The sequence below is a fragment of the Apostichopus japonicus genome, chromosome 14, assembly GCF_037975245.1.
Source record: "Apostichopus japonicus isolate 1M-3 chromosome 14, ASM3797524v1, whole genome shotgun sequence".
Lineage (NCBI taxonomy): Eukaryota > Metazoa > Echinodermata > Holothuroidea > Aspidochirotida > Stichopodidae > Apostichopus > Apostichopus japonicus.
In genome coordinates, this window is record NC_092574.1 from 7,228,001 (window position 1) to 7,254,747 (window position 26,747).

Genomic DNA, 26,747 nt, shown 5'->3' on the forward strand with positions numbered 1-26,747 from the left:
AGTTAGCTTTATTATGTAAATCACACTTACGTCATCATAACGCCAACGAATCCTAATATTTCCAGAAAAAAATCAGAATTCATTTCTTTTAACTGTTTAATTTAAAAGTAGAAATATTATCAAATGGTTTTTGCATACAATGGAATAAGAAATGGAACCAACGCTAAACATTCTCTCGTCAATAGTTTTGTTTTTAATCATGTCACGTGATAATTCATATACCTTCAGTGAATAAAATCATAGTCATGAATCTATGCTTCCTTTGCCGCGAGGGAATTTGCACTCGGGAAGCAGACATTTTGCGGTATTTGTTTGATTGACTACAACAATGAAATCGAAGTCTTTAACTTTCAGGATATTTTCTTATATATTCTGAGAGGAATCATATCTCATGTAAATCTAACAGAGAACAGAGAACAAGAAAATGAAAGTACCTTAAGAATGATCAGTTTTAGAATTTATATTAACATAGTTTATTTACAAAAACGTAGGCCTTCTTATATATATATATATATATATATATATATATATATAAATATATATATGTATATATATTATATTCACTAAGTTAGGATTTGATTCCATATTACAAATGACTTCCCAACATTTTGGACTTTTTGGTTTCTTCATACGATCTAAAATATCAAAACGAATAAGCGTCTTTGGTTTTATTCAACTTTTTATTTTTCTTAAACCACAAAGCAGACATTAAGATCATTCAGATAGTTAGTAAGCCCCAGTCAGCTTTATAAGAAATAACTGTACATTCACACACTGTTTATATTCCCCAGGTGATACTTTTTTTTGTAAAATATCACTTACTATACGATATTTCACTCGTTTTAATTGCCGACCTTGTGTATAATATGAAGTAATATACCGTACTTCGTCACCTGTTATAGCCTATATAAAGTATAGTTTGGTAACTAAATGATATGCAAGAATGGGTTAACGCCTGAACGAGCTAGAGAGGGATGTGTGATGGGACAGGGGGGGGGGGTTGTGGGGGGGGGAGAATGGTAGACTACAAAAGCTATGCAGTTACACGGTGGTAGATGATACATCTAACTATGTCAGAAACTTATTTTTCTGATAAAGAAAAAGTAACGAATCTCGTTCTGGCAGACAATTATGCAATTAATTAAGTTATTAATATGGAAGTTCTAGCCAAGAAGAAGGTCACTTTGTCGGATAACCAAATGAAATACCCACCATTAGACATATTCTGCCTGTAAATATATATATTTTTGTTAGCCGAATTCATTGATGGAAGCAACAACTGGGTCTCGTGTCCCCGTATCATTGTAATTAGAAACGAAAACGGTTTGTTAATCAATTTCGAACAATTTGCTAGATTTATTTAGAATAGCTTGCAATATTTCTTCAAAGCATATATTGTCATTTAATGGAATTGATATGTGTTGTTATACGAGCACAGCTTCGGTAATAGCCCCCTGCCCCCCTTCTCCTGCCCCTACCCTCTGCCCTCGGCCCCAGCCCCTTCCGCCTGCCCCTACCCTCTGCCCTCGGCCCCAGCCCCTTCCGCCTGCCCCCGCGCCCGCCCACTCCCCCTGCACCCTGCCCCTACCCTCTGCCCCCTACCCTCTGCCCCTGCCACCTGTCCCTGCCCACGACCCACTTCCCCCGGCACCCCTTCCCCTGCCCCCTGCCCCCCACAGAAAAATGGGTTAAAGAGAGGAGAAGATGTTGTCAAAATTGAACTAGAGCATCTAGGCCATTGTTCACGTAGAGAAGTTTAAGATAACTGAACCAATAGGCGATATTAAATAAGATAAACATTGCGGGGAATAGTATTCTGGACATAGCGTCGATTTTATCCACGTTAAAACTCTTCATCAGTGGATTCCGTCGTTTTTTATGCTTTTTATGATTCCGCCGGGATTGTCTCGGCGTTTTGTTACCGAGCCACGCGTGGCGGACTCGTCCATTCTTTTGGTCCGCTCTCCTTCGACAAGGTGAACTATTATTAGTATGTTGTGGGCTGTATTGGCTACTTCTGAAACTCCCCGTACTGTCTACTGTACTCCATTGGTCATCGTCATCGTCGCTATGGGTGAGGACGTTACGACGAGCGGGGGAGTTATGATCGTTCTGCAAAGTAAAAAAATGAAAATATAATACGTTTTTTAATTTATTGATATTTTATTCATTAATTGTTATATATTTATATATTAATATTGTTTTAATTAATTTAAAATTAAAATGTATGTATTTATTTATTCAAAAATTGGTTTAAATGTAAACTTGATAGAGGGTGGTGTGTAATAACCAAACTGCACAGTGACGGCGAATAGGGGTTCAAGCAGTGTGTGGGGGGGGGCGGGGGCGGAGGCATAAACCTCGAGGGACAGTGCGACGTGTAACTTTGATTTTGAGGGGCGAAGATAGGTACAAAGATATCTCAATACTTTCCGACAAATTGGTTCCTCGATGCATTCCTTACCACAAAAGTCCAATATTTTAATTTTAAGTTCAGAAAAACGCGTTTGCGAGTGACATTACATTTTTTATTATAAGCAACGTCACAAAAATGAAATTAGATAATAATTAGATACCAACCTAAAAGAGATATATCGTACTGGTGTTATTCAAAAAGTCAAAAACATATACAAACATACACTGGGCTGCCATATAGTGTTATACGGTATACTGTAGAAGCTTCGAAGTATTTTGTCTTGGTTATAACGTATAATTCTCTTGGCATTTTCAGTAGAAGAGGACTTGCCAGATCATCAGAGGGAAAAGTCACATCACATAACAACGATACTAAAATATGTATGAATTTTCCAAACGAACACGAACAGACTAGCTTTCTATTGTAATAGCTACAACCGATGGCAGTTCCCTTTGTTCTATCCCTTTGTCTGGACAAACGATGACTTTTGTTCTCTATTGTCTTTTTACAACTGGTGACAGGTACTTCAGTTTTGTCCAGTGCCACTCCTTGTGAGGACTGGGCATGTACGCACACGCTCACATACACACAAACATTAACACAAAACAAAGAAACAAAGACAAAAGACACGGGGAAACTTATTCAGACCCACCTGTGGAACAGACATATAGCCATTCTTCTTTGTAACCGTTTCGTTTTCAAGAGTTTTTCTTTTCTGCCCCCAATGATGAAAATTGACGACAGCGTACTCTAAGAGGGCGGTAAATACAAATGCAAAGCAAGTGACCACGTAAATGTCGATGGATTTGATGTAAGAGATCCGAGGCAAGGTTGCACGCACACTAGTACTGATAGTGGTCATGGTGAGAACTGTCGTGATTCCTGTGAAAAAAAATAAGTGAATCAGAAATTGATTGAAAGGCTTCTATACTAGTTATTAAGACAAAAAAACATCGAAATAATTTAAATAAAACAGATGAACTACTGTATCTAAAACAAAAAATTACAAAACAAACAATCCAATCTGAAGAAAAGCACGAACAAGCGAACAATTAAATATACAAAAGTAAATTCAGAAAAAAAGGTATTTTAGTACATAAAGAAATCTTGCTGTCAGAACTTCAAAAGTGTTGCTATAGTTGCATTGCACTTTTGTATCCCGGTGAGGTGAGAGAGTTTGAGAGGATGAAGGATGTGGAGGTTGTGTAGAAAACATGTACGGTAAGACAATATTTAAATGTGGCAAAGTCGTATAATAGTAAACAGGGCCTATAAATGAAAAGGTATACTTCGCGCCTTCACCCCAAGAACTAAGATATTGCTTTCTTTCGTGTTACCCATTGTAACGTCCATCTAAATGTGAGTAGAGGTGACGTTTGGGGTGGTACTGGGTGGGGGTGGTGTGGGGGTGGGGGAAGATGGAGGAGGTTGAGGTGGTCACAGTGATAAACGTACCTATCAAGAGTTCCAAATAGCCCTTCAATGTAATTTTTTCATGTTTTGAAATTAAAGGTACCTTTGCTATTTTAAAAGTGCCCCTTTCCGTCAGGAATTGAAAACGACTTTTGATCAAAATGTTCAAAATTGCTGATTTACAAAAACAATAGGAGAACTCTGGAATCTATGGTACAGAGTAGGCACGTATAGGCTCCATTTTGTTCTGGACGTTTTAATGTGACCCTGAGGTTGGCTCCTTCAAATCCAAAGTCACATATCAACTTCCCCATCGAAACTTGAGACCGACCCCCCCCTCCCCACCCCTCCCTTACCTCCGATTTATACCTATTCCGCTGATTCTGTCCGTGCATGCGATAATAAGTACAACGACTCACAATATACAACGGGTATTCAGCCACACTTTATATATTTCTACCCAACTGAATCCCCCAATTTCAAATTTCCGTTTGCTCCGAGACGCTTTTAAGCTTTCCGGGAATCAAAACATAGGAACCTATTAGTCAGTATAACCTTAAAGGCAGTATAAATATCAGGTATGGTTAGGCCTTTAACAAAAATCAATAAATCCTGCAACAGCCAACAAACGTAAGCAACAGAGATAGTAAATTATACGTTACAGGGAAAAAATACACTTAATAATCATAGTTTACACTTCGTATTGTGATGATAGTTGATGAAGAAGGTGATAAATTTTTTTTTTACATTAACATTGTACCGCAAAATATAGGAGTAAACTAATAACGGTTCAATTATCAATTTCATAATCCATTACTTACAAACAAACAAAAGTTTCAAAACTTGAATTATCTTTTGTTTCACTTTTCAAACTAATTCTTTAATTATTATCTGGAAAAAAAAACCGTCAGATTTTGATTGAAAGAAAAAATAAATATATAAAGAAAGTGCATGGTTTTAATTATAAAGCTTTCTCAGTATACAACATGCCTCCAGCAAGTTTTAAAAAATAAACCTGGCATCGGAATCTATCTTTCCAATGGCATTTTCCAATTATTAAGAAGATAGTGAGAAGCTTACAAGAAACATGTTAATATTTGTTCATCGACCTGAAATGAATCGATCTTGTTTTCTTGTGGAATCAATTTTTTTTTTTGGCCTCAAAATTTAATAAGTTACCTTCTTTTTAGCTACTGTTTCTATTGATTAACCCAGAAGTCGCATTGATTTATCACAAACTCTGTGATATTTGCTTGATTTGACCGTATAACTGAATGTTAGCGATTTGCACCCGAGAATTTATGACATTTGCTTGGTATGTTTCTCCGCGGGGTATATCATTGATTTGCCAAAAAAAAATACAATCCGCAACTGAGGTAGCCTAGCACCAAAACAAAGAACAATATCCATCTCGTAAAGGTCATTTTATTCAAATTTTGTTCAAATGAGACCGGCTTGCGTAAGTATATATATATATATATATATATATATATATATATATATATATATATCAATCACTAATTTTGGCAACATTCCAGCTAAAAATTTAGCACGTATATATATATATATATATATATATATATATATATATATTTATATATATCAATCACTAATTTTGGCAACATTCCAGCTAAAAATTTAGCACGTAAGGACATATTGGACTTAGGGCAACATAGATACTGTTGCCTTAACTTGGTATGGTACAGTTACATTTTGCAAATTTTGTAAAAATGGAAATGGAATGTAAAATGAAATGAAATTTAAATGTAATGTAAATGTAAGTGTACATTTTAAATGTAAATGTAATGTAGCCTAATGTAAATGGAAAATGGAAAATGGAAAATTAAAAATGGAAAATGAAACTTTCTTACTAGAATTTATTAACATTAATTCAAACCTAAGTAAAATAGGATGCATTGAAGATATCTGTCTATCTGGCTATCTGTCTGTTTATTTGTCTGTCTGTCTATTTCACAAGATATTTATTTAGAAAGTGTAACCGAATCAAAATATACTGTCGACATCGTCGTAATAATATCCAAGTTTTATTTGGCTTCAGATTGAGACATCATCATTAACTACATGTGACAACGAACGCGCTATAGGCATGTTAACCTGTTTCACTATTTAATATTCTCTTCTGTAGATGATCAATATTTATTTTTATGGTTTTCCTTTTATCAATAAATATTTATAGTGGGGTTTCATTATTTTTTGGTCTCTGTATTGACAACCTCCTGGGCAATAAACCTTGACGATGGCCTCACGAACAAGTCATGCGGCTGATTTTTATCGATCACAGTATAATTCATTCGACTCTCCGCAAAACAAAAGACAAAACTTCATTCAATAAATTTATGATTCTAGAGTATTCCCAAATAAAAATCGCTGACGGCAAGCTAACATTCTTTTCAATATCCACGGAGCCTTTTGAGAATAAAACAGAAGGTCACAGTTTTGTTTTATACTGAGTAAATCTAATAAGGCAAATGCAGTTGATGTAAATGTTGAAAATGTTCCACTTTTTAAAAATCTAATTTTAACTTATTTATATTCAAATGTCTTTCTTAGTTCCAGGCTTAATGTGAATACATTTATAAAGTGTAATGTCCGATAATGTTTTGTTTTTTACCATGACTGTCCTTGAATTAGTGTTGTTGTTTTATTATTGCTGATTTTCGTTTATCTCGCGATAAAAAGTATCTTCTCTCTCATTACAATAGTTTCACGTTACCTTAAACAAAATATTTATATTGATAATAAAATTCCCTTTTGTCTAGGTATGACATTAAATAGGTTAAGCACGGTAAAGTCTTTAAACCAGAGGCACTGATAATTACTCAAAGTACGATCATGTGACCTTGTTGTTATTACGTTTTTCTTCAATTGTGTTAACTCCGAATGACTGCATGGAGTATGCAAGTGATCATGTATTGTTTGAATATTCAATTATGCAGATGAAGGAAGGACCTATAGTGGCATTCAGCATCAAGGGTTTACCAAAATGTAGGCCATATTGCAACAATTGAACGCAACATATAAGCCTATACCAACTTTCTATTTTCGGGTTGTGCCTACAAAACTTAATAAGGGCGGAGGGAGGGGAGGGCATTTTGGTGCCTCAGAAGGTGTTAGTCGGGTACTGATGTCATGTAACCACTCTCCCCAACAACGAGGTGAATTTGACGATAAATTCTTCGTCAATAAAGGCCAATAAGATGAATTATCATATAATATCTTTACCAGTTAATAATATCACCAACAAAATCCCCCGATGTGTATTCACGATGGATTAGATAAGACCATTTATGTAACTGCAACTTAAGGTGTTCCTAGCCTTTCGTTCAAGTGTGTTATGTCGTATTTTGACCTGTAACTGGCTGTTGGGGGGGGGGGGGGGGATTTACAGTACGTTTATTGCAAGTTGTAACAACGCATATATATACAACTGCAGTACAGTTTGTGGCGAATGTCTATTTGTATGACAATGCAGTTGACTCGACAAGCCAGGCCGGGTTCTGCTCCAGTTCAGAAGTTGTCAAACCTTTTTGTTTTGGCTAACCTTATTTTGGGGGGAGGGGGAGGGGTGGGGAGGGGTGGTCTTCCTTCTATTGCACCCCAATTACATCACTTCGTTTTCGTGTACTATACGAACAGTACTTTCAATAAAGTGTTATATTTACCCCTCAATTTAATTTAATTTTCATTTCTGAATATCTGAAACGTTTTGCTACAATCGACAGAAACCGAATTTGAGTTCATCGAAAAGGACGTCGAGATTTTAGCGCAAACGCGAGTGTCTTGAGAGGTTAACTGAACGTAATCTATAGACTAGCAGCTGTATTCAGCTTGCAGAATAAAGCGATGGCCTTTAACTGACAGACCGAAGCCATCGTTGTTACTATGGTGATATGATCAAAACCAGTACGATGAAAAAATCGACATGAAAGCAAAAACAGGCATAAACTGTTTCCTCCAAAAGGAACTTGAGAAAAATGTTATAGACAAACAAAGCTTAGAGAATAATGAAACTCGTGATTTCTGAATCTGCTAGCTTCTCTATAAACCATATTTGTCTAAAGTATAGTGTATGCTAGTACAGTATAGGTTCCATCTTCATCAGGTATGAACTGTGTTCTATATCTGTCAATGACTGCAGTGGGATTAGATAACAAAGTCAGTGGGATTAGATAACAAAGACAGTGGGATTAGATAACAAAGAGGATAAAGGAAAAAATCCTCACCTAACGCCACTCTAGCTGCGGTGGCCTCATGGTTTATCCAGAAGGAGACCCATGAGAGGATCACCAGAAGTATAGAAGGTAAATATGTCTGTAGAATGAAGAAACCTAAATATCGATGGAAACGGAAGCTCAGGGAAAGACGTGGGTAAGCGCCTGCAGGATAAACAAAAGGAAAGGTTAATTGTTACCTGTTGGCATGAGAACAGTATCGTCAAAAACAGTCAAACCAGTTATCGTCACAATAGGTTATTTTGAAACTTTTTTTTTTAACCAATTTTTTTGTTTGTATAACGGATCAAAATATCAACATATATATTTATTGATTTAAACAAACCTGTGCAAACCTGTGTAAAAACCATGGAATTCTAGATATTAATTTCTGAATTGAACATATTTTTTTTATAATGATTATTATCCACACGAATCAGTGCACGATACGCCATGTCTAAGGTTTCCATACAAAATGTACTGTAATATGAGAATCGATTTATATATTGATTCAAACTATGTGTCATTTATTCCAATAATTAATAACATGGGAATTTTAAAGTAGAACAATCCCTGTTATTTTCACCCAGTGGATGTGATTATTAGAGAAGAAGTAGATAAATTTCTATCTTTGTGACATGGTACGCCTCGGTATCATTTACAGTTCTATGGAGGCACTTACAGATGTCATCTTCAGTTATTCGGGATTTATGTGATTTAAACTTAGGTGGTTACGTGGGGACTTGATTCAGGTTTTCAAGATTGTGTATGGTTTTGACAATTTATCCTTTACCGACTTGTTCATGTTTGCTAATAGTAGTTGTACCAGAGGTCATTGTCTTAAACTCCAAAAGTCACAAAGTAGGATTAATATTCGGCATAATTTTTTTTCTAATAGGATTGTTAATGAGTGGAACGGTTTTCCTGAGAAAGTTGTACTTGCAAGTAGTGTCAATGGGTTTAAGAATGCTTTGGACAAGCACTTTAAGCATTGTAATCGGGTCTGAGTGTCTGTGTCTTCAGTTTTTTTCTCTCTCCTATAGGGGTCCTTGATGGGGACTTGAGTGTCCCTCCTGATCCCTTTTTTCTACTAAACTAACTAAACTCAACCAAACAAAGTGTAACAACATTCAAGTTATACTTTAAGCCAAGTTATCTAGAAATTCGACCAATACTAGTTTTATTCCAAAGACAAAATATACCGAATTGCTTATCACCGACGTTCAAATTACATGTCATATTAGTAGAAATTAAAAAAAAAAAAACATGTTGTTGTATACCATATCTCCGACCTTGTTTAGATATTTGATCAATTTCACAAAAGTGAGAGTTAATGATATCTTCCCGCAAATAATATATAGTATACGGAATATATATATGAATATCTATTTATCTACATATCTACATAGCATATATATACACTTACACACACACACACACACATATATATATATATATATATATATATATATGTGTGTGTGTATATATGTATATGTATATATATATATATACATATATATTATATACGCACAAGTATTTTTATTGATATCTATACTAGATCTTTAAACTATAGGTGAATAATTTACGACTGTGTTAGATCATATTTTAAATCCCATGTTATCCTTGACGATGATGTTTATATATTCCTTGCAGCAGCGAATTGTCTCAAGTTCTCCGGTGACTCATTCTATCATCTCATCGCTTGTCTAGGTTCTTGCTGGGAATCTCAAGAGTGTAGACTCGAGAAGAGGCTTTACTGAATCTAAAATGGTGTTCCAACTATTATATGTACGTATATATTCGATTGCATTTCTACTTGGGGAAAATATCTATGATGCACGAAACGTAAAGAACTAAAGTGCCTATACTTTATTTGACAAATTGTTTTTGTTCCTGGTTAAAGGGGTTGGTTTTGCTAAACCGGCCTTGTTTCAACCTTTGCTGTATCAACATAATTTTACAATCCATGCTCACTTAAAAAACAATGCTTAATTGAATTATGCAGAATGATGCAATATTCCGATTGAACTCATTCCGAACTATAATTGACTACTAAAATATTATGCATGTGATTTATCTTGTCTTTTTGTTAACTGTGCTAAGTTCATTGTGATAATAACCAGAGTTATAAAGCTCATGTATTCATTGTGATAGTAACCAGATATATCATAAAGCTCATAATGTAAATGAATATGACCTAAGCTTTGCAACAAGATGACAAATATTAAATTTCATTAAAATTAATTTGAAATTTAAACAATACTTCAGGCTCAGACTTATCCCTACCACAATATATGACATATTAGCTATGGTAATTAAGGACTTTACACATGCAGTTTAAAACTCTTATCTTAACGTGCAGTTTAACTATATCTCTATAACACACGTACGTAACGGTGAAGTTACAGCTTTAAATGATATCATGTTCTTGTTGGGTGTTAGCCGTCGAGGAATTCACCAAATTCTTCGGCAAACTATAACAAAATTGTTGAGTTTTGAAAGTAAAGTGTCTCACCAGATTCAAAAGAGATATTTCTTGCATTAAGTCGATATCCGACCAGGGAAAACTGTGCCATCTCCAAGTCGTTTAGGCCCTCTATAGAATCTGCACCATACTGCCATTTCAAAGTAATGTCATCGGTCGTGTATCCATCTGTAAACGAAAAATGAATATGTAGGAGGATGAATCGGTTCTAATGTGTAACTGCATAACTGAAAAAAATCTGAGGCTTATCTTATCACCAAGACCTCAAGATTTTTTATTATCTCTCAGGAAAAGTTATAACGTGACAAGTTCCGTTGATTCAAGGAAGTACGGTATTGCATGACACTACATGTGATGCAGTATTTCTCGGGTTGGGGTTAGGGTTAACCCTAGGGTTTAACCCTTACCATAGGGTTTCCCCGGTCCACAAGATTCATTCATTGGGCTGCATCATGCATGTTCACATTGCTCGACATATTATACTGTGTACAAAACGTTTTTTTTTGTTGAGAAATACTGTCACGTGAGGATTGGCTGTATCTCATGATGTTACTATGAATGGTAATTATATAAAATGATATTTGACACAAAATTACTTTAGTTGTAAACTTGTAATTCTCACTATTTGCAAGTACTAAAATCCTGATAAAAGCTAACCTTTAAACTGAATGAGACAAGAAACAATTTAGTTACTGTCTGCTTAAAGCCTAACCAACTGTTGCAAACAGATTATTTGCTGAACGATTTTCTATTATAAGCGCAACAGGTTTACTATGTTAAATTAATCTGCATAATTATGATAAAAATGCCAAAATTATTCATTATTAGTCAGGAGGAGGATGTTATACCCAGTGGTCAAACCAGACCACCAATCGATTGGACAAAACTATCGGAAACCTTAATATATTAGCAAAAATACTGAACATAAAAATCTCTACAAAAAAAAAAACAAACAAAAAAACTTACAACTCTCTATTTCTAGGGTGCAGTTTTGTTCATCCATTGGATAATTTCGTAGATCCATCATACATGCTGCCACTGTGGTCAATCTGTCGAAATATGAATTGTAATATATAAATATATACTTATACATATTTATATATACAGATTTACATACATATCTATATATACATATATTTAATATATATATATATATACATATATATATATATATATATTTATATATATCTATATAAATATATACGCTATATGTATGTGTATATATATATATATATATATATATATATACATACATACATTACATTACATTACATTACATTGTATATCCAATACACGAACATTTGAAATGATTTCTCGTATATATATGTAATATGTTTATAATTGTGAATAGGCATAAAATTGCGGCAATTTTCTGCATTTACGGCTGTTATCAAGCGTAAAATACATACTCTTTCTTGCTTAAAGGTGGAATAAATTTTAAAGCCGTTTATAATTTACCAAACTACTTCAAACATCATAAAATCTGATTACAAATTCATATATCACCATAATATTTATTCACCGTGTGGTAATGGTTTACTCATTCGTGAGGATGGTGGCATGTACAATTAGGTCACAGAGGCCACGTGTAGGTGAGATTTCTAAGTTTGTCCTATTTTTCATAAGGGGAAAAAAATCGAAGATATAGCAGAGTCCAATTGCCTTACCGAGGCAGGGAAAATTCCGTTCAAGGAATAACTTAAATCTATCAGACACGTATAGGAATTTTTTGGCCTGAATTCTTAAACCTTTGAACTTTAAAATCATATGAATAATGTTTCAATTTACAACGTAGGTTTTTTTTTCATTTTTAATTGTGTAAAACCGTAAGGCCGACAGCTTTTGCTCTATTTTGTCTGTTCTATAAAATATGCATCTACAAAAACCATACAAATGTATATCAAAGTATCGAGGAATTGAATTTCATTCGGCATATGATTTGCATAAATGCCTTCAGCTGTAATTTGTTTTCATCCTGAAAGATATTTTGTCCCCAAAAATACTTTACGCAGAATTTTGAGGAATAGCCCCGGTAAAGCATAGATCAAATAACAATGAAACGAGACACAGCCATGCTGTATCTTAACTGTATTGGGAATTAGTATACTTTCATATCGTAGAAAGGTTGACATTTTGGAAAGTTCTGGTGACAATAAAATCTTAATTGAAATTTTAAGTGAAATTCCCTCAGTTTCACACTCGAAACTTTTTCTTGCTTTCGGTGACGACAGCAAAATGTGTGGCTGAATATGAAACTGTTCATAACAGCCAAAAAAAAAAAGATAAAAAAAATAAGCATATTGCGTATAGGAAAAGAATGTTCTATCTGAGCGGTATCGCACATAGCACATCCATGGTCATTGAATGTCATGAGTTAATTTTATCTGGAAATACCCGAAAATAAAATATGGCCTTATTTAAACTTGATATTTAATTTCCACTGACATAAACCAGCCTGATGATATTCTTATAGGAATTAATTTCATCTGTACTTGACGTAACACATTCATGATCACATGGCTACAGTCTCAATGTAAGGAGGACCCCGGGGGTTGAGATTGGACCAAGTAGTTTGGTGTTCGTGCCCCTGCAGGCTCTAAAGTTTGGCTGACTTTTCTTAAAGAGTATACCATTTAAATCAGGAACATGTTTGTACAATATATATTTATATTCCTTGCCTGAAATAGGATTGAAAACGTCAAGGCTGCAAGTAATGCATATATTTTCACGTTAGTATATTAGGCCTATCTGTTCTTTCGAAAGGAGCTCGTGCTATCTCGCTTAACATAACAAGGGTCATGATCACCGTGGTTACACTCTCAGTGTGAGGAGACTAGGGTTTGTGAGTGGTTGAAGAAGCCTTTGTTAACTTTGATATTTTATTTTAATTATTTATGTTTAGTCTTTACATGCTATTTTTAAAATGGCATCCCATATCTTTTTGTAGCACGGTTAACAATAAACAATCTCGATAAATAAAAAATCAATGTTGCAGCGCACCATAATAGTATTGATAGCATACTAACACATCAGACATATATATATAAGTGATATGGCCGGTGTGTATCGGTTAATAGCATAACTAGTGGTGGTTGTGGAATGAGAACGTGCCCCTCAGATGTTGTGCCCCCCACTTTTTGGAAGCTCCCCCCCCTGTGTACTACTGATGGATCCTCTTAACAAATGACTAATTTCCACATATAACTATAATAAACCATTGACCACAACTCTTCTCATCTGACCTATCATTCCTTGCATATTTTTCTATACTTCTTCAATTTGATTGAGAGTCAACAGTTCGTTCAAGTGACGTATATATGCATGCCGGCTTCTGTATTTCTCGGTAAACCTTCCTCATCCAGATATCTTACTCGTTTGAGATGCAGGTGACATAAATCCTGATTGAATATTTTAAATGCCCTTCGTTCACCAAAACCTTTTATTTATTTTATTTCTTTCTTAATTCGTATAGCCCAGCTTTCGTCTGAGGCTGAATATTATAATTAAAGTGGACTTCGTCTTTGTCATCATCACATATGGACTTATACATTGATGATGGGTGCCTGAACCTTAGGCATTAGAAAAGCAGGTCGCCATTATTTGAAGTACCGTTATAACTCAATTAACCAAACGGTATACTCCATAATTGAATATCTCACTCGATCAATTCGCTAAACGAAGAAAAAGAACGAAAAGGCGATGATCCTGTATACATACTTAAACCCAGATTCCAATCTCTTTTTTTTCCTTTTTCAAACTCTAATTCTTGTTTCTTAAATAGCAGAATTAATTCCTAGCTTCTATACTTGAAGAATATGCGCGTGGGTATATCCCTGCAGGGGCAAAGCATGCTTTATAATCTGAAGTTACGTAGTATATACGTTGAACATATAAGCCAATGTAAAAAAAATTAACAAGTAAAGGTTTTTTTAAATTCGCGACGTATGTGGTCTAGCTGGTACTTCCTTTAGTTTATCGTATTCATGCAATTAAGAGACAAATAAGTGATATTTATGTTAGTGAAAAGAACGAAAAGAGTTTTATAAAATACAAAAAAATTGGTAAACAATCGTTGTACTGACTTGATTAATAGTTTCTTCCCAAGGCATTTGTCGAGTGTACTGAACCCTCTGGCCATACAGAATAAGAAATGAATAAGTCGAAGGATGAAAAATATGCAAATTAAATTCGACTGACTACTTGATAATTGATTCAAGCCCTTTCCTACTAATAGCACCCCGACCTAACCAAATGGTATGTAAATGTTCATATCATAATTTGAAGAAAATTGTAGTTTTTTTGTTTTCCGTTTGCCTGTTTAGAAGGCGGAGAGTAAGCCTGCTATTTCTGATGCAGTCTAATTGAGGTCATGCAAGTGAGTTTACTGAGGAAACTTCCAAATTCTTAGCTAATTGGTTTGTTGGGGTTGTGACGAAGTTAGGTTATATTCACACTTGCAATGCCCCTCATAAAACAAATTAATATCTAATTTGTGCGGTTACAATCATTCGTGTAATCTTATTTCTCTTCTCAGCGAAATCTAACAATATCGTATACCGGATTTTGCGTGACGTCACAGCTTTCTCTTTCCTGAAGTTCGATAGTAGCTAAAAGCCGAAAGCAGTTAAAATATGGCTAGTAACAAACGGAACAAAAACAGTACAGTGACCGAACAACGTACGTGGAAAGTATGGTGTGTGGCATCGTCGTTTTCAGCAATATAAACTGCCGATTCCTAATTTTGTGTCCCTCATATTTTAAGTAAAGTTTAATCGTTTCATTTGGAAACCATGTTATAGTTTTCTGCCAATAACGTATTCATTCTCTGTGACATTTTAAAGTACTTTAGTATAACAGATTGTGATTTATGGGAGAATTACCTTTTGCCTTTTCCCATTCTGCCGAATATAGCTTACTGCCAAATTCAACACATGATGCAGCTTTATAGCACCTCTCTGGACGGGCCCGTGGGATGGGGGGGGGGAGGGGAGCTATCCTGAAATACTTTCGCACTAAACAATTAATTTGACATAGCACGGTACGATACGTGGTAAAACTTTTTATCACTCCTGTTCGCGCGCATTCCGACTTTTTACCAATCGGTATACCTCCACGGCACCGCTTTTTCGGTATAATTTCGGCATCTTGCCAACCGGACCCCATTTTTGAGAAATCCTAAATCCTCCACGGTGGATATTTTAATGATGCTGCTGGGTTGGACAGTAAACTTCCAATAACAGTGTATACCAGTAACTTATCTATCTGAAGAGCTGTGGCTGAGTGGATAAAGGCGGTGGTATATAAAGCAACGAGGCTTAGCAATCGGCGGGGGGGGGGGGGGGTTCCGGGTTCGATTCCCAGCGATCTAAAGTGAAAAGATTCCAAATTTGACTTAAAATGTTGATTTGGAAGCCACCCGACGTGTAAGTTGTAATCCAAAAAGCCCTTACGGGTTTCTCCCACATGTGTGATCGCTTAAGCGTCGTAAAAATAACTGATTATTATTATTATTATTATTATTATTATTATTATTATTATTATTATTATTATTATTATTATTATTATTATTATTATTATTATTATCATTATTATTATCATTATTATTATTATTATTATTATTATTATTATTATTATTATTATTATCATTATTATTATTATTATTATTATTATTATTATTATTATTATTATTATTATAATTTTTATTATGAAAGTAAATGTGGTGAATTTTGAAATTTCCTTCTATAAGCTTCCAATGGTTTTTCTTTTGTTTTTCAATTCTACCCTGACGATTAGGTCGGCGAGATATACTGACAATCCAATCGAATGATTATTTTAATCCTCCACCGCTGGAAAACATCATTTGTGGTCTTTATCCCGGTAAGTGTATTGGTTCTTGATTTATTCATCCTTCATTTGCAGAATCATCTTCTGGAAAGGTTGCTTGCCTTATACTGTGATTCATTCCATCTCTGTTTTGACTAATTCTCAGTAAATTTTGTACAAAAAAACCCCAACCGATTCAAACTGCAGAGATTACACTAACTATACTGTACATCTTAAAGTGTTGTACACCACAGCAAAAACACTGGATCATGATGATAGATCTGATAAAGCGCTAGCAGTTTTTACTGTCACGTACAAAACGTTTAAGATTAACAGCAGTTACTGCTGTTTTCTACGAAGCTCAAGAGAGGACATGGTAAAAATTGTTTATAATACTACGTTCGCACGTAATAATATCACGTACGTACGTGATAATTATTACATACGTACGTGATATGAATTACGTACGTACGTGATATGAATTACGTACGTACGTAATATGTATTACGTACGTACGTAATATGTATTACCACTTTAACTGAATCTGAATAAAGCGTATATGAACAGGTAAATAATGCGATTTTTAGCAAAAGAAATTGCTTTCCTCTATGATGTGTTGGTTATGCAACATTTTTTTCTTATTATACAAGGTCGGGGCGAGGGAAGCGTGGGGGGGGTGGGGAGATAAGTTATAATTATATAATAATTTTATTTGTTAGAAACATATGAAACTTAAGATCTATATGTCATTACCTCATACCGTACATAATTGATCCGTCGTGGTGGAATCGAAGCAATCTATTTTTGACGGTGACGTCATGAACGAAAGACCGTTTATCGTTTACGAAGTACGTGTCTGGAACCCATATACGTTCCGCGAGTCGCCCGTCAACGGAAACGTTGCCGAGCGTGTTGTCGTAAGCCAGCCGCTCATCCTTCCAGTGCAGCCTCAGGTACATAGATATTGTATATTCCTAAAGAAGGTAGGATAAAAAAGAGAAAAAAAAACCCACATGCATGATAAAAAAAAAAATAATTAAATGAGTGAGTGAAAGTAATGCATTAATTTGAGATGTCACGTGCTATACCAAATTTCATTATATATATGTGTGTGTGTGTATGTGTAATAAAAGCCATAGGCTATCTTTGGAACAATATGGCTTCTAATCAAACTTTATTAGGGAAAAGGAAGTACATTGAATGTCAGTCTATGCACGAACGTGTCATCTTTCATTACGTTGACATTATATCGGGCTGCTTTTGGAGCTTAATATACCCTCAGCATTAGGTTCCTTGAAGTACAATTGTTATCTGCTATACATCAGCTCAATGTGAACTGAGTAATCACAGCACATTGCTAGTATTGGAAGAAATCCAATTCTAGTAGACATTTTTGAAGCTGTTCCTAGGATGTGTACCGAAGTCAGTGACAAATATTCCTTCTAGATTTGTTTCTTTTATCGTTCCCAGGATTCAAAGAATTGTTTCTAGCCAGTGGGCGAACGCAAGGCCGGAGAGGGTGGGGGGAGGGGGGGGGGGTCGGATGACATGGCACCCACTTCCCTACTTCAGTTGAGCTTCGGAAGATTTAGCATCCCCTGTGAAGGGTATACTATTCAATATTGTTTACGTCACGTAAAAGTTATCGGCAAAGGTTTCCTGTTAATACGACGTATAAATGATTCCAAGGGGAATGGAAATGGGGGCGGGGCAGGGGCAGGGGGAGGGTTAGAGAAATAAAATAGGTCAGATTGATGTTTTGTGAGTGGTTGCTACCTATATATCAATCTTTGTATATTTGCTAATAATACCATTATTACCATTTTGACTTCTGAGATGCTGTTGATAGATGATAACTCCATCTCAATGCCAATGGTCAAAGATGGACCTGTGTGAAAAGAAAGTAAAAACCAATGCAATTGTATCCGCCAAAATATCATGGTGTTTTCATAAAACGGACATATCATCTTTCTTTTCTGATATATAACCACACTCAAATATCGTCTCCAACAGGAAAAAATATCTTTCGCCTTAAATAATGATTGTTTTTATCTATATATATTACGTTATAATTTGTTTACCATGATGTCTGTAAATAACATTGAGAAGAGCAACAAAGTGAAAGAATTGGACGATACTTTCTGAAATGTCGTCGGATTTTACTTTAGACGTGTTGCCACGTATGACAACTACTCTGACCTCCTTCTGACCTCCTTATGACATCCCTTTGACCTCATTATGACCTCCTGATGATCTCCTTCTGACCTCCCTCTGACCTTATGACATAATTGGGATTATTTTATTTCTAAACCGATCTAAATCTGATAAAGGAAAGCGACTGCTTAACATTTTAAGAATATTGACTTAGCACAATATATATATATATATTTGTATTTATCTCACTCGAGATCCAGCCTTTCTCTAAATGCAGCATAGTTGTTTAACAGTTTTTCCGTTATTCCTATATATATATATATATATATATATATATATATATATATATATATATATATATATATATATATATATATATATATATATATATATATTGATCGTATAGTTCTTCGCTTCAAAGTTTAACAGGCTCAACGTTGCTACTTTAGACATTTTGCTAACGAAATAAGAAAGACTTCCCTCCAGCGGTTTCCTGAATTTAATTCCAAAACAGATTAGTACTTTTAATAGGATTGAAAATGAAATGTTTGAGAAAAAGGAACATATTTTGAAGGTGGTTTGAAAGTACTTCATTCAATTATAAACATCTATGACACTAATAACCTTTAACAAAAAAAAAAAAAAAAAAAACGTTGTTCACAATAGGATTGAACCCTTACAAATGCTACTACAATCAGTTAATATTAACCACTTGACTATGATACCACCGAAAGATTGCAATTTGTTTGAGTAATCTTTTAGAGCACAGTATATGATTATTTTTTGGTATTGGTTGTGCAGCTTATAATGGTGATTGAGATGCACTAGAAGACATTGACTCGCTACCTTCTCAAGAAGAGCTTGCTGTCCCCCTCAGAATTTGACTGTAAGTGATGATGAAGATGGCTAATGATTAAGCCTCCAAGGCAAACTAGCTTAGTCAGCATAAATACCATAATTCCTTTCATTTTGGAAGAGTTTATCTATTTTACATATAAATTGGTTCGTGTCACTTTCTGGGGCCCTATGTATGTTTGGTAACGACAGAAAATGCATATAAGATGGCTGACGAGAAAGTGACAAATATTTCTGAGAGAAACGAGTACGGTGTCGAACCACTTTCATCAGTTTACCTTATACATGAGTGCTTTTCTTCTTAAGATATATACCGTAATTTAACAAGTACCTGTTATTACTCTTTACTATTAGTTGTAGGTTGAGCTTGGAGAGAAAACTAGAGCGGGAATTATTTCCCTTATATAACGATATAAATTTAAACATCAGAGTCGATTTCTTTGTGTGAAAACCATTGTTGTCAAGTAAAAAAAGAGGGATTCTAGTCCTTTGGCTATGATCATGTTTTGTTCCAACTCATTACGATTTTCATTTATTTATATATATATATATATATATATATATATATATATATATATATATATATATATATATATATATATATATATATATATATATACATATATTTATTTATTAAAGATATGAGTTAAAGAGGCTATTCCCTCGTCAGATATAAGCGCTTCACTCACAACTTGACAAGAAGTATTTCTCACCACAACACTTGTATAGTAGATGGATAATTTATTTACATTTTTCGATATACTTATAGCGGTATATCATTCAGATTTTTTTTTTAAATTTAGTAGACAAATTCTCCAATTCGTTATAAAGAAAACTTGAGGTGAATTCTGCCAGTGTTTCAAAGTTAATCTCCCTTTAGTATACTATTATTTAAAATAAGAGTAGGCTTTTAATTCCCTGTATCTCAGGTTTTAAGGGAAAACCCGAGCTATACTTCCATTTCATAACCTTGCCTTATTCCATTAATCAAGCGAGCGAAAATTTCCCTTGACCAGATCTTTGCGATGAATCTCAGATCCAATAGCAATGAACCGAAAATACCTTCCGTACAAGTTCTCTCACCTGACAGGCTATATCTACGGAGATAATACCAGTAAATTCAAGGCACGCTTCGTTCATCACGAGTTAGTGTTATGTTTCAGCAAATTTCTGAACAAGGGAATTTCAGCACCCAGCTTTCTTTCAATTTACCTCCATTAAACTACCTTTTTTTAGTGTGTGTTTTGTAGAGATATGATTACAGTCTATATCTCGTGCCCAAAAAAGCCCTTTTTTCGTAATTATATGCACAATCATTGCTGGAAATTGTTTAAGGAAATAATATGTGGGAATTGAATTCAACTATACCCGGGAGAAGTAATGTAAATATACGGATCGAGAGAGAGAGAGATATTGAGGAAGAGAGAGAGAAATATTGATGGATAAGAAAATGAAAGTGAACTGGATCTAATTTGAATTGAAAACAGTCATTTTATTGATTGTTTCAATAAATGCCAAGGGACAGAAGATTATTCCGTCTAAAAACTTTATATGTAAACAACAAAAGGAATTGATATCATCATCATTTAAATTAGAGGACGGTCTAAAGATAAGAGTCACGCTCTGTTTGTTTTAAAACACAACGAAAATTAAGAAATGAAATGAACAAAATTCTAATCTGTTCCTGACATTAAAAGCGTTATACAATATATATATATATATATATATATATATATATATATATATATATATATATATATATATATATATATATATATATATATATATATTAATTATTGTAACTTTTGGTGGGAATTGTAAAAAATTATATATACATATAAATATATATAGATATACATATATATATATATATATTTATTTATATATATATATATATATTTCTATATAAATAAATAAATATATATATATATATAAATATATATATATATAGATAGATATATAAATATACATATATATATATATATATATATATATATATATATATATATATATATATATATATGTATATTTGTATATCTATATATATATATATATATATATTTATAAAGAAATATATATCTATATATAAATAAATATATATATATATATATATATTTCTATGTATATATAATTTTTTACAATTCCCACCAAAAGTTACAATAATTTGTCTCGTACAGTTTCATTTTGCTGATCACCTTGATTGAAGTGCACTGTACTGTCGAGCTAGGCCGTTTCGTGAAGTGCAATGTTATCTCGTGTTGAGTTGAGTTGTTGTTCTATGCTGTGTTTTGCTGATATGTTGTATCGTATTATAGTGCTGTGTTGTGTTGTGCAATGTTATCTTGTGTTGAGTTGAGTTGTTGATTGATGCTGTGTTTTGTTGAGATGTGTACCATACCATAGTGCTATATTGTGTTGTGCAATGTTATCTTGTGTTGAGTTGAGTTGTTTAATGCTGCAGTGTAGTGTTGAGATGTGTTGCATATGTCGTGATATGTTATGTTGTTTTAAGTTGTGATGAGTTGAGATACCTTGCATTGTGTAAGGCTAGATTCAAGAGTGTATATGAGCTATTGTATGCAGAAGGGTATCCAGTATCACGGGCTAATGTAAGGGTTCTTGATTCTTGATTAATGAACATCCTCATAAGCCAACTTGCTGTCCCGGATGTGTAACTTAACCCTGGTCATTGGTAACTTGTCACGCCTACACACCAACGTGTGCACAATTCAAACAATCTCTCCTGGGGCACCACAATGCACCACAGCCACGTGTCCCCTGGGGGACTTCCCATAGAGTGCAGCCACAAACCGGCGCACGCAACTATATTTACAAGTCACCTCGCAAGTCCCCATTTATACACCTGGGTGAAGAGAGGCAATGGTGATAAAGTGCCTTGCCAAGGACACAACGCAGTGATCTGGGCCAGGGCTCGAACCTGTAATCCTTAGATCACATGTCCACTGCCTTAACCACTTGACCACAACGCCCCCGAGGGTATATCAAAGGTCTCACGAACCGTGAATTATATCCATTTACTTCAAAAATGTTCACATGGCAACATCAGCAGAATACTCACTGATGATAAGAATCAGATATATAATGAAAGCTTACCTCCAAAGTTAGGTCGAAGTCTGTTATCATATTCATTAAGCAATGACTCTAGTGTGTATGTTGCATTTCGAATCCGTTCGTCGGCAGCGCTTATACTTGATAAACCCCTGTAAAACACAAAACAGTATTACTGACATCAAACAAAGCACATGGTATTTCGTCGTCCATTAAAAACGTCCGTATACCATATACTGACGAGAAGTGGGAAAAGATGGTTGATCTTTCGTTGACCTATTTTAATGATATAATATCCATGCATTTATTACGATAGCTTGTTGTCGTAGTTCGGAATGAGAACTTAAAATGATGAATATTCAAATGAAATGATTAGATACAATGAATGAATTTTCTTGGAAAATATATCGTTTGCTATCCGGTGCATGTTCATTGTTGTCATGATCACTTCAATAGGATGTACATAATTATTGTCTAAAATAATTCTGCAATGACCCAACCAAGAAGATTGAGAATATTATATAATGTGCATTCCAGAAGATCAGAAATTACGAATTCGATTTATTGTTTTACATTCAAAACCAGTTATGGATATATCTCATGCACTAACCTGCAATATTATATACACAAATATAATATTGTCTATTTATAAAAACTCGGCATATTCTTATCTTATTCATATCACGACAAAATATAACGCTTCGTCTATGTATGTATATAACAAGCCAGTTATACACAGATAACCAATCTTGCAGTCAAGGTATGTAAAAAACGTATATATATATATTAAAAAAAGGTATAACTAACAAGTCATGCATGGATTATCTAGTCTGGTCATGTGAAAAATAAATAGTTGTACTGCTTAATATTAAACCTTTAATGACTGTGAGAAACAGTGACGTAACATCCGGTTTGATGTCATGGCAACTCTTTGCATTTCCGAAGCCATATGCATTTATGTAAGAAACCTTTTGTTATTCATAGACATCATGCAGTTTGCTGCCTACGCAATGACATATATAGGTAACCTTGTATTTGCCTCTTTATTTCTTTACATCATAACTGATTGAAGAGGGCATGATATAATTTAACAAAGGCCAATGTTTATTACGTTAGGCGTTGCCTCCTGGGCTAACTATATAAAGCGACACAATATATATATATATATATATCTATATATATCTATATATATATATCTATATATATCTATATATATATATCTATATATATATATCTATATATATATCTATATATATCTATATATATATATATATATATATATATATATATATATATATATATATATATATATATATATATATATATATATATATATTACAGACGAACCGAGAGATATTGGAATGTTTCGTTATCATAAGCATAAACTGAAATGTATATTCAGCTTTATATCACTTTCATCTCCTGAAGTGCTGCTCTAAGTTTACCGATAAGTATATATAGTTACAATGTTTCAACTATGAGACTCTATCCATGGCCCTATACAAGCTGGAACACAAATTGGGTGTTATATGAATAAATTAACGATTTATGTTCATTGAATTTGTTCATTTTATGTCATATTCTAGCATTGTCTGTCATTTTATTCGCCGTAATTAATATATAGTTTTGTACTCGTAATCGTACTCATTTTGGGAAATCTGTAATTTTCTGTACAAGATTTAAGTTTTTGTACTCCCTTTATGACCTGGTACTCCGATCGGTAATAGTACCAATGGAACATCCATACTTATACATGCATGTTTTACCCATGATTTGGTACTTTATAAGTGTACAACAGGTGATGAATTATGCTTTTCATACGTAAGTTTTGAGTTAGCATAATATAGACAATTATCTAAACTCAATGAGACGCAGTCCTTCGTGAGAGTCAACTTTGCAATATCAATTTTCAGATTGTTCCCGAATGGAACATAATTAAGTGCTACTTTGAACTGAATCCCACTGTTTAAACTTTTTTTTTTTAATTATTTAACACTGTCATAAAAGCAGAATTTGTGAAGTGTTGTTGATATTTGTCAGAGCAAGTATCAGCGCCCTATGCCAAGAAACTAAGAGCAATAAATCAACAAACCGACAGACAGACATTAACAAACAAACAGACAAGCACTATCAAACAAACAAACAGACAATCACTAACAAACAGACAGACAGACAAACTAACAAACAGACAAGCCCTGACAAACAAACAGACAGACAGATACTAACTAACAAACAAACAGACAATCACTAACAAACAGACAGACAGACAAGCACTAACAAATAAACAGACAGACACTAACAAACAGACTCAAACAAGCAATAGCAAACAAACAAACAAACAGACAAACAAACAGACAAACATTAACCAACAAACAGACAGACAGGCACTTACAAACAAACAAGCACGAACAAACAAACAAACATACAGACAAGCACTAACAGACAAGCACTGACAAACAAACAGACAAGCACTAACGAACAAACAGACAAACAGACAAACAATCAGACAGACAAGCACTTACAAACAAACAGACAAACACTAACAAACATACAAAGAGACAAAACACTAACTAACAAACAGACAGACAAACACTAACAAACAAACAGACAGACAAGTTCTTACAAACAAACAGACAAACACGAACGAATAAAAAACAGATAAGCACTAACAAAGAAACAGACAAACCATAAGAAACAAACAAACAGATAAGCACTAACAAACAAACAGACAAGCACTAACAGACAGACAAGCACGAACAAACAAACAGACAAGCACTAACAAATCAACAAACCAACACAAACAAACGTTAAATTGATGATGATGTACTTCCGGTTTCAATTTTCGTACTCTTTTGTAGCATTTTTCTAATAACCAGTATAAGAACGAAATGCGAAGAAAGAAAGTCGTTGATCTGCCCAGCAAATTCATAATTCATAATATATATATCTTGAACTACGATTGAATGTATATATTACGATACAACTTTTCTTGAATCAAACATATATAACAGGTGTATCATATATACACTTAAATACACAAAGCAAAATACAAGACTATACACATACATCATCACGAAACACAACACATTCGAACTGTTATGGGATTCCTATATAGACGAACAGAGTATATACTCAATTTTTTGTTTTAATACCTTTCACGTATTTCAGAATAAATTGCTTTGTCTGCATTTGTCACAAGAATATTTATGAATAGATAACAACATTACTTACCTTACACATGATGTAATCCAACAGATAAAGGCGACACTCTGAGAGAAAAATCTTTTGTCCATTTTTCTTTCATTGACTCAAGTGGTTCTCTCAGACATTTTTTTTACAATTCCCTATAGAACGAAACTGTTAACGCTCGGCGGTCATCCTCAGCAACGAAAACGTATATAGCTATTAAGTACAGTCTTTGCAATATGTTGACTATATATCACAGCAGCAATATATGACGTATTTGTTTGTCTAACAAATAAATACACTTCCTTTGAGATGACAAGAAAAGGTGAAAACAAAGAAAGAAAGAATGCTATCAACACAAACTCATAATGGAAAAAGCATATCGGCTCTCTATATAGAAGAGGTGATGATAACGTTCTGCGCATGATCTCAAGAGAGAACCTTATCGACGACAGCGTGTTGTGTCCAAAGTGTTTCGTGATTGAAAGCACTTCACGCGCTACTGGAGGCAGTTTAATACACCAGCGTTATCTTGTCATCAGTCATTTAGGCACTAAGCTTAGTTCCTGGAGAGACTAGCGAGGAGGATGGAGAAGAAGAAAAAAGAAGAAAAAGACGAAGACAAAAAAATTCACAACAGAGTAGATTGTCATAAGTCACGCGGCAAAGATCTCGCTGCATATGACATTCCCGTCGTAAAACTCACGCAAAATATTACATACACAAAAATCTTTTTTACTGCGGAGAGAAAAATTTAATTTCTATATTGTTTCCGCATGGTGAAACCCGTAGTTCATTTCCGGTTTGTAGAGAAATATTTCAAGGTTGTTTATTCTTTCATATATATTCTTTCCCCCTCATATCTTTTTAGGAGGCCAAATACTCAATGGCAATTCTGTTCCTTGCGTGTCAGTTGGAAAGCAGATATCTTATGAAAATGGACAGTTTCTATTGTGTTGTCATATCCACCGATTTTTTTTTATTGTGTTAATATCACAACCAATATGTCATTATACGAAGGTATTACCATGTCGGATCCCCGGACAGACATTGGACGTAAATTTCATCCTTTTCGTTTCATTACAAACTGTGGATATATTGGTAATTTGGATTT

The 26,747-nt window shown here is 34.1% G+C and overlaps 1 protein-coding gene and 1 long non-coding RNA gene across 3 annotated transcripts in view; one reads left to right on the forward strand and one right to left on the reverse strand.

The window, feature by feature from the left end:
- LOC139979947 (uncharacterized) overlaps nucleotides 1–26,747 on the forward strand; it is a 111,842-nt gene that overhangs the window by 9,141 nt on the left and 75,954 nt on the right. The window contains exons 2-4 of one of the 2 annotated variants that reach the window (XR_011797408.1): nucleotides 9,715–9,849; nucleotides 15,081–15,223; nucleotides 16,340–16,423. This is a non-coding gene — a long non-coding RNA (uncharacterized lncRNA). The remainder of the gene's footprint in view (nucleotides 1–9,714; nucleotides 9,850–15,080; nucleotides 15,224–16,339; nucleotides 16,424–26,747) is intronic. The other variant, XR_011797409.1, reaches the window with a different exon arrangement.
- Nucleotides 1,680–26,445, reverse strand: LOC139979940 (gamma-aminobutyric acid receptor subunit beta-3-like). The gene is made up of 9 exons (XM_071991197.1): nucleotides 25,679–26,445; nucleotides 22,493–22,599; nucleotides 18,190–18,257; nucleotides 17,123–17,343; nucleotides 11,513–11,595; nucleotides 10,577–10,714; nucleotides 8,074–8,226; nucleotides 3,069–3,298; nucleotides 1,680–2,112 (listed from the first exon to the last, which is right to left on the reverse strand). Exons 1-9 carry the CDS (start codon nucleotides 25,738–25,740, stop codon nucleotides 1,711–1,713), a joined length of 1,464 nt encoding a protein of 487 aa, XP_071847298.1. The 5' UTR covers nucleotides 25,741–26,445; the 3' UTR covers nucleotides 1,680–1,710.

Coding starts and splice junctions, on each gene's coding strand:
- LOC139979940 (XM_071991197.1), bottom strand. CDS start 25,740: ATGGACAAAAGATTTTTCTCTCAGAGTGTCGCCTTTATCTGTTGGATT. Junction 17,344..18,189: donor GCATCTCAGAAGTCAAAATG/GTAATAATGGTA, acceptor TACCTTCTTTAG/GAATATACAATATCTATGTA. Junction 8,227..10,576: donor AAATATCTCTTTTGAATCTG/GTGAGACACTTT, acceptor TTTATCCTGCAG/GCGCTTACCCACGTCTTTCC.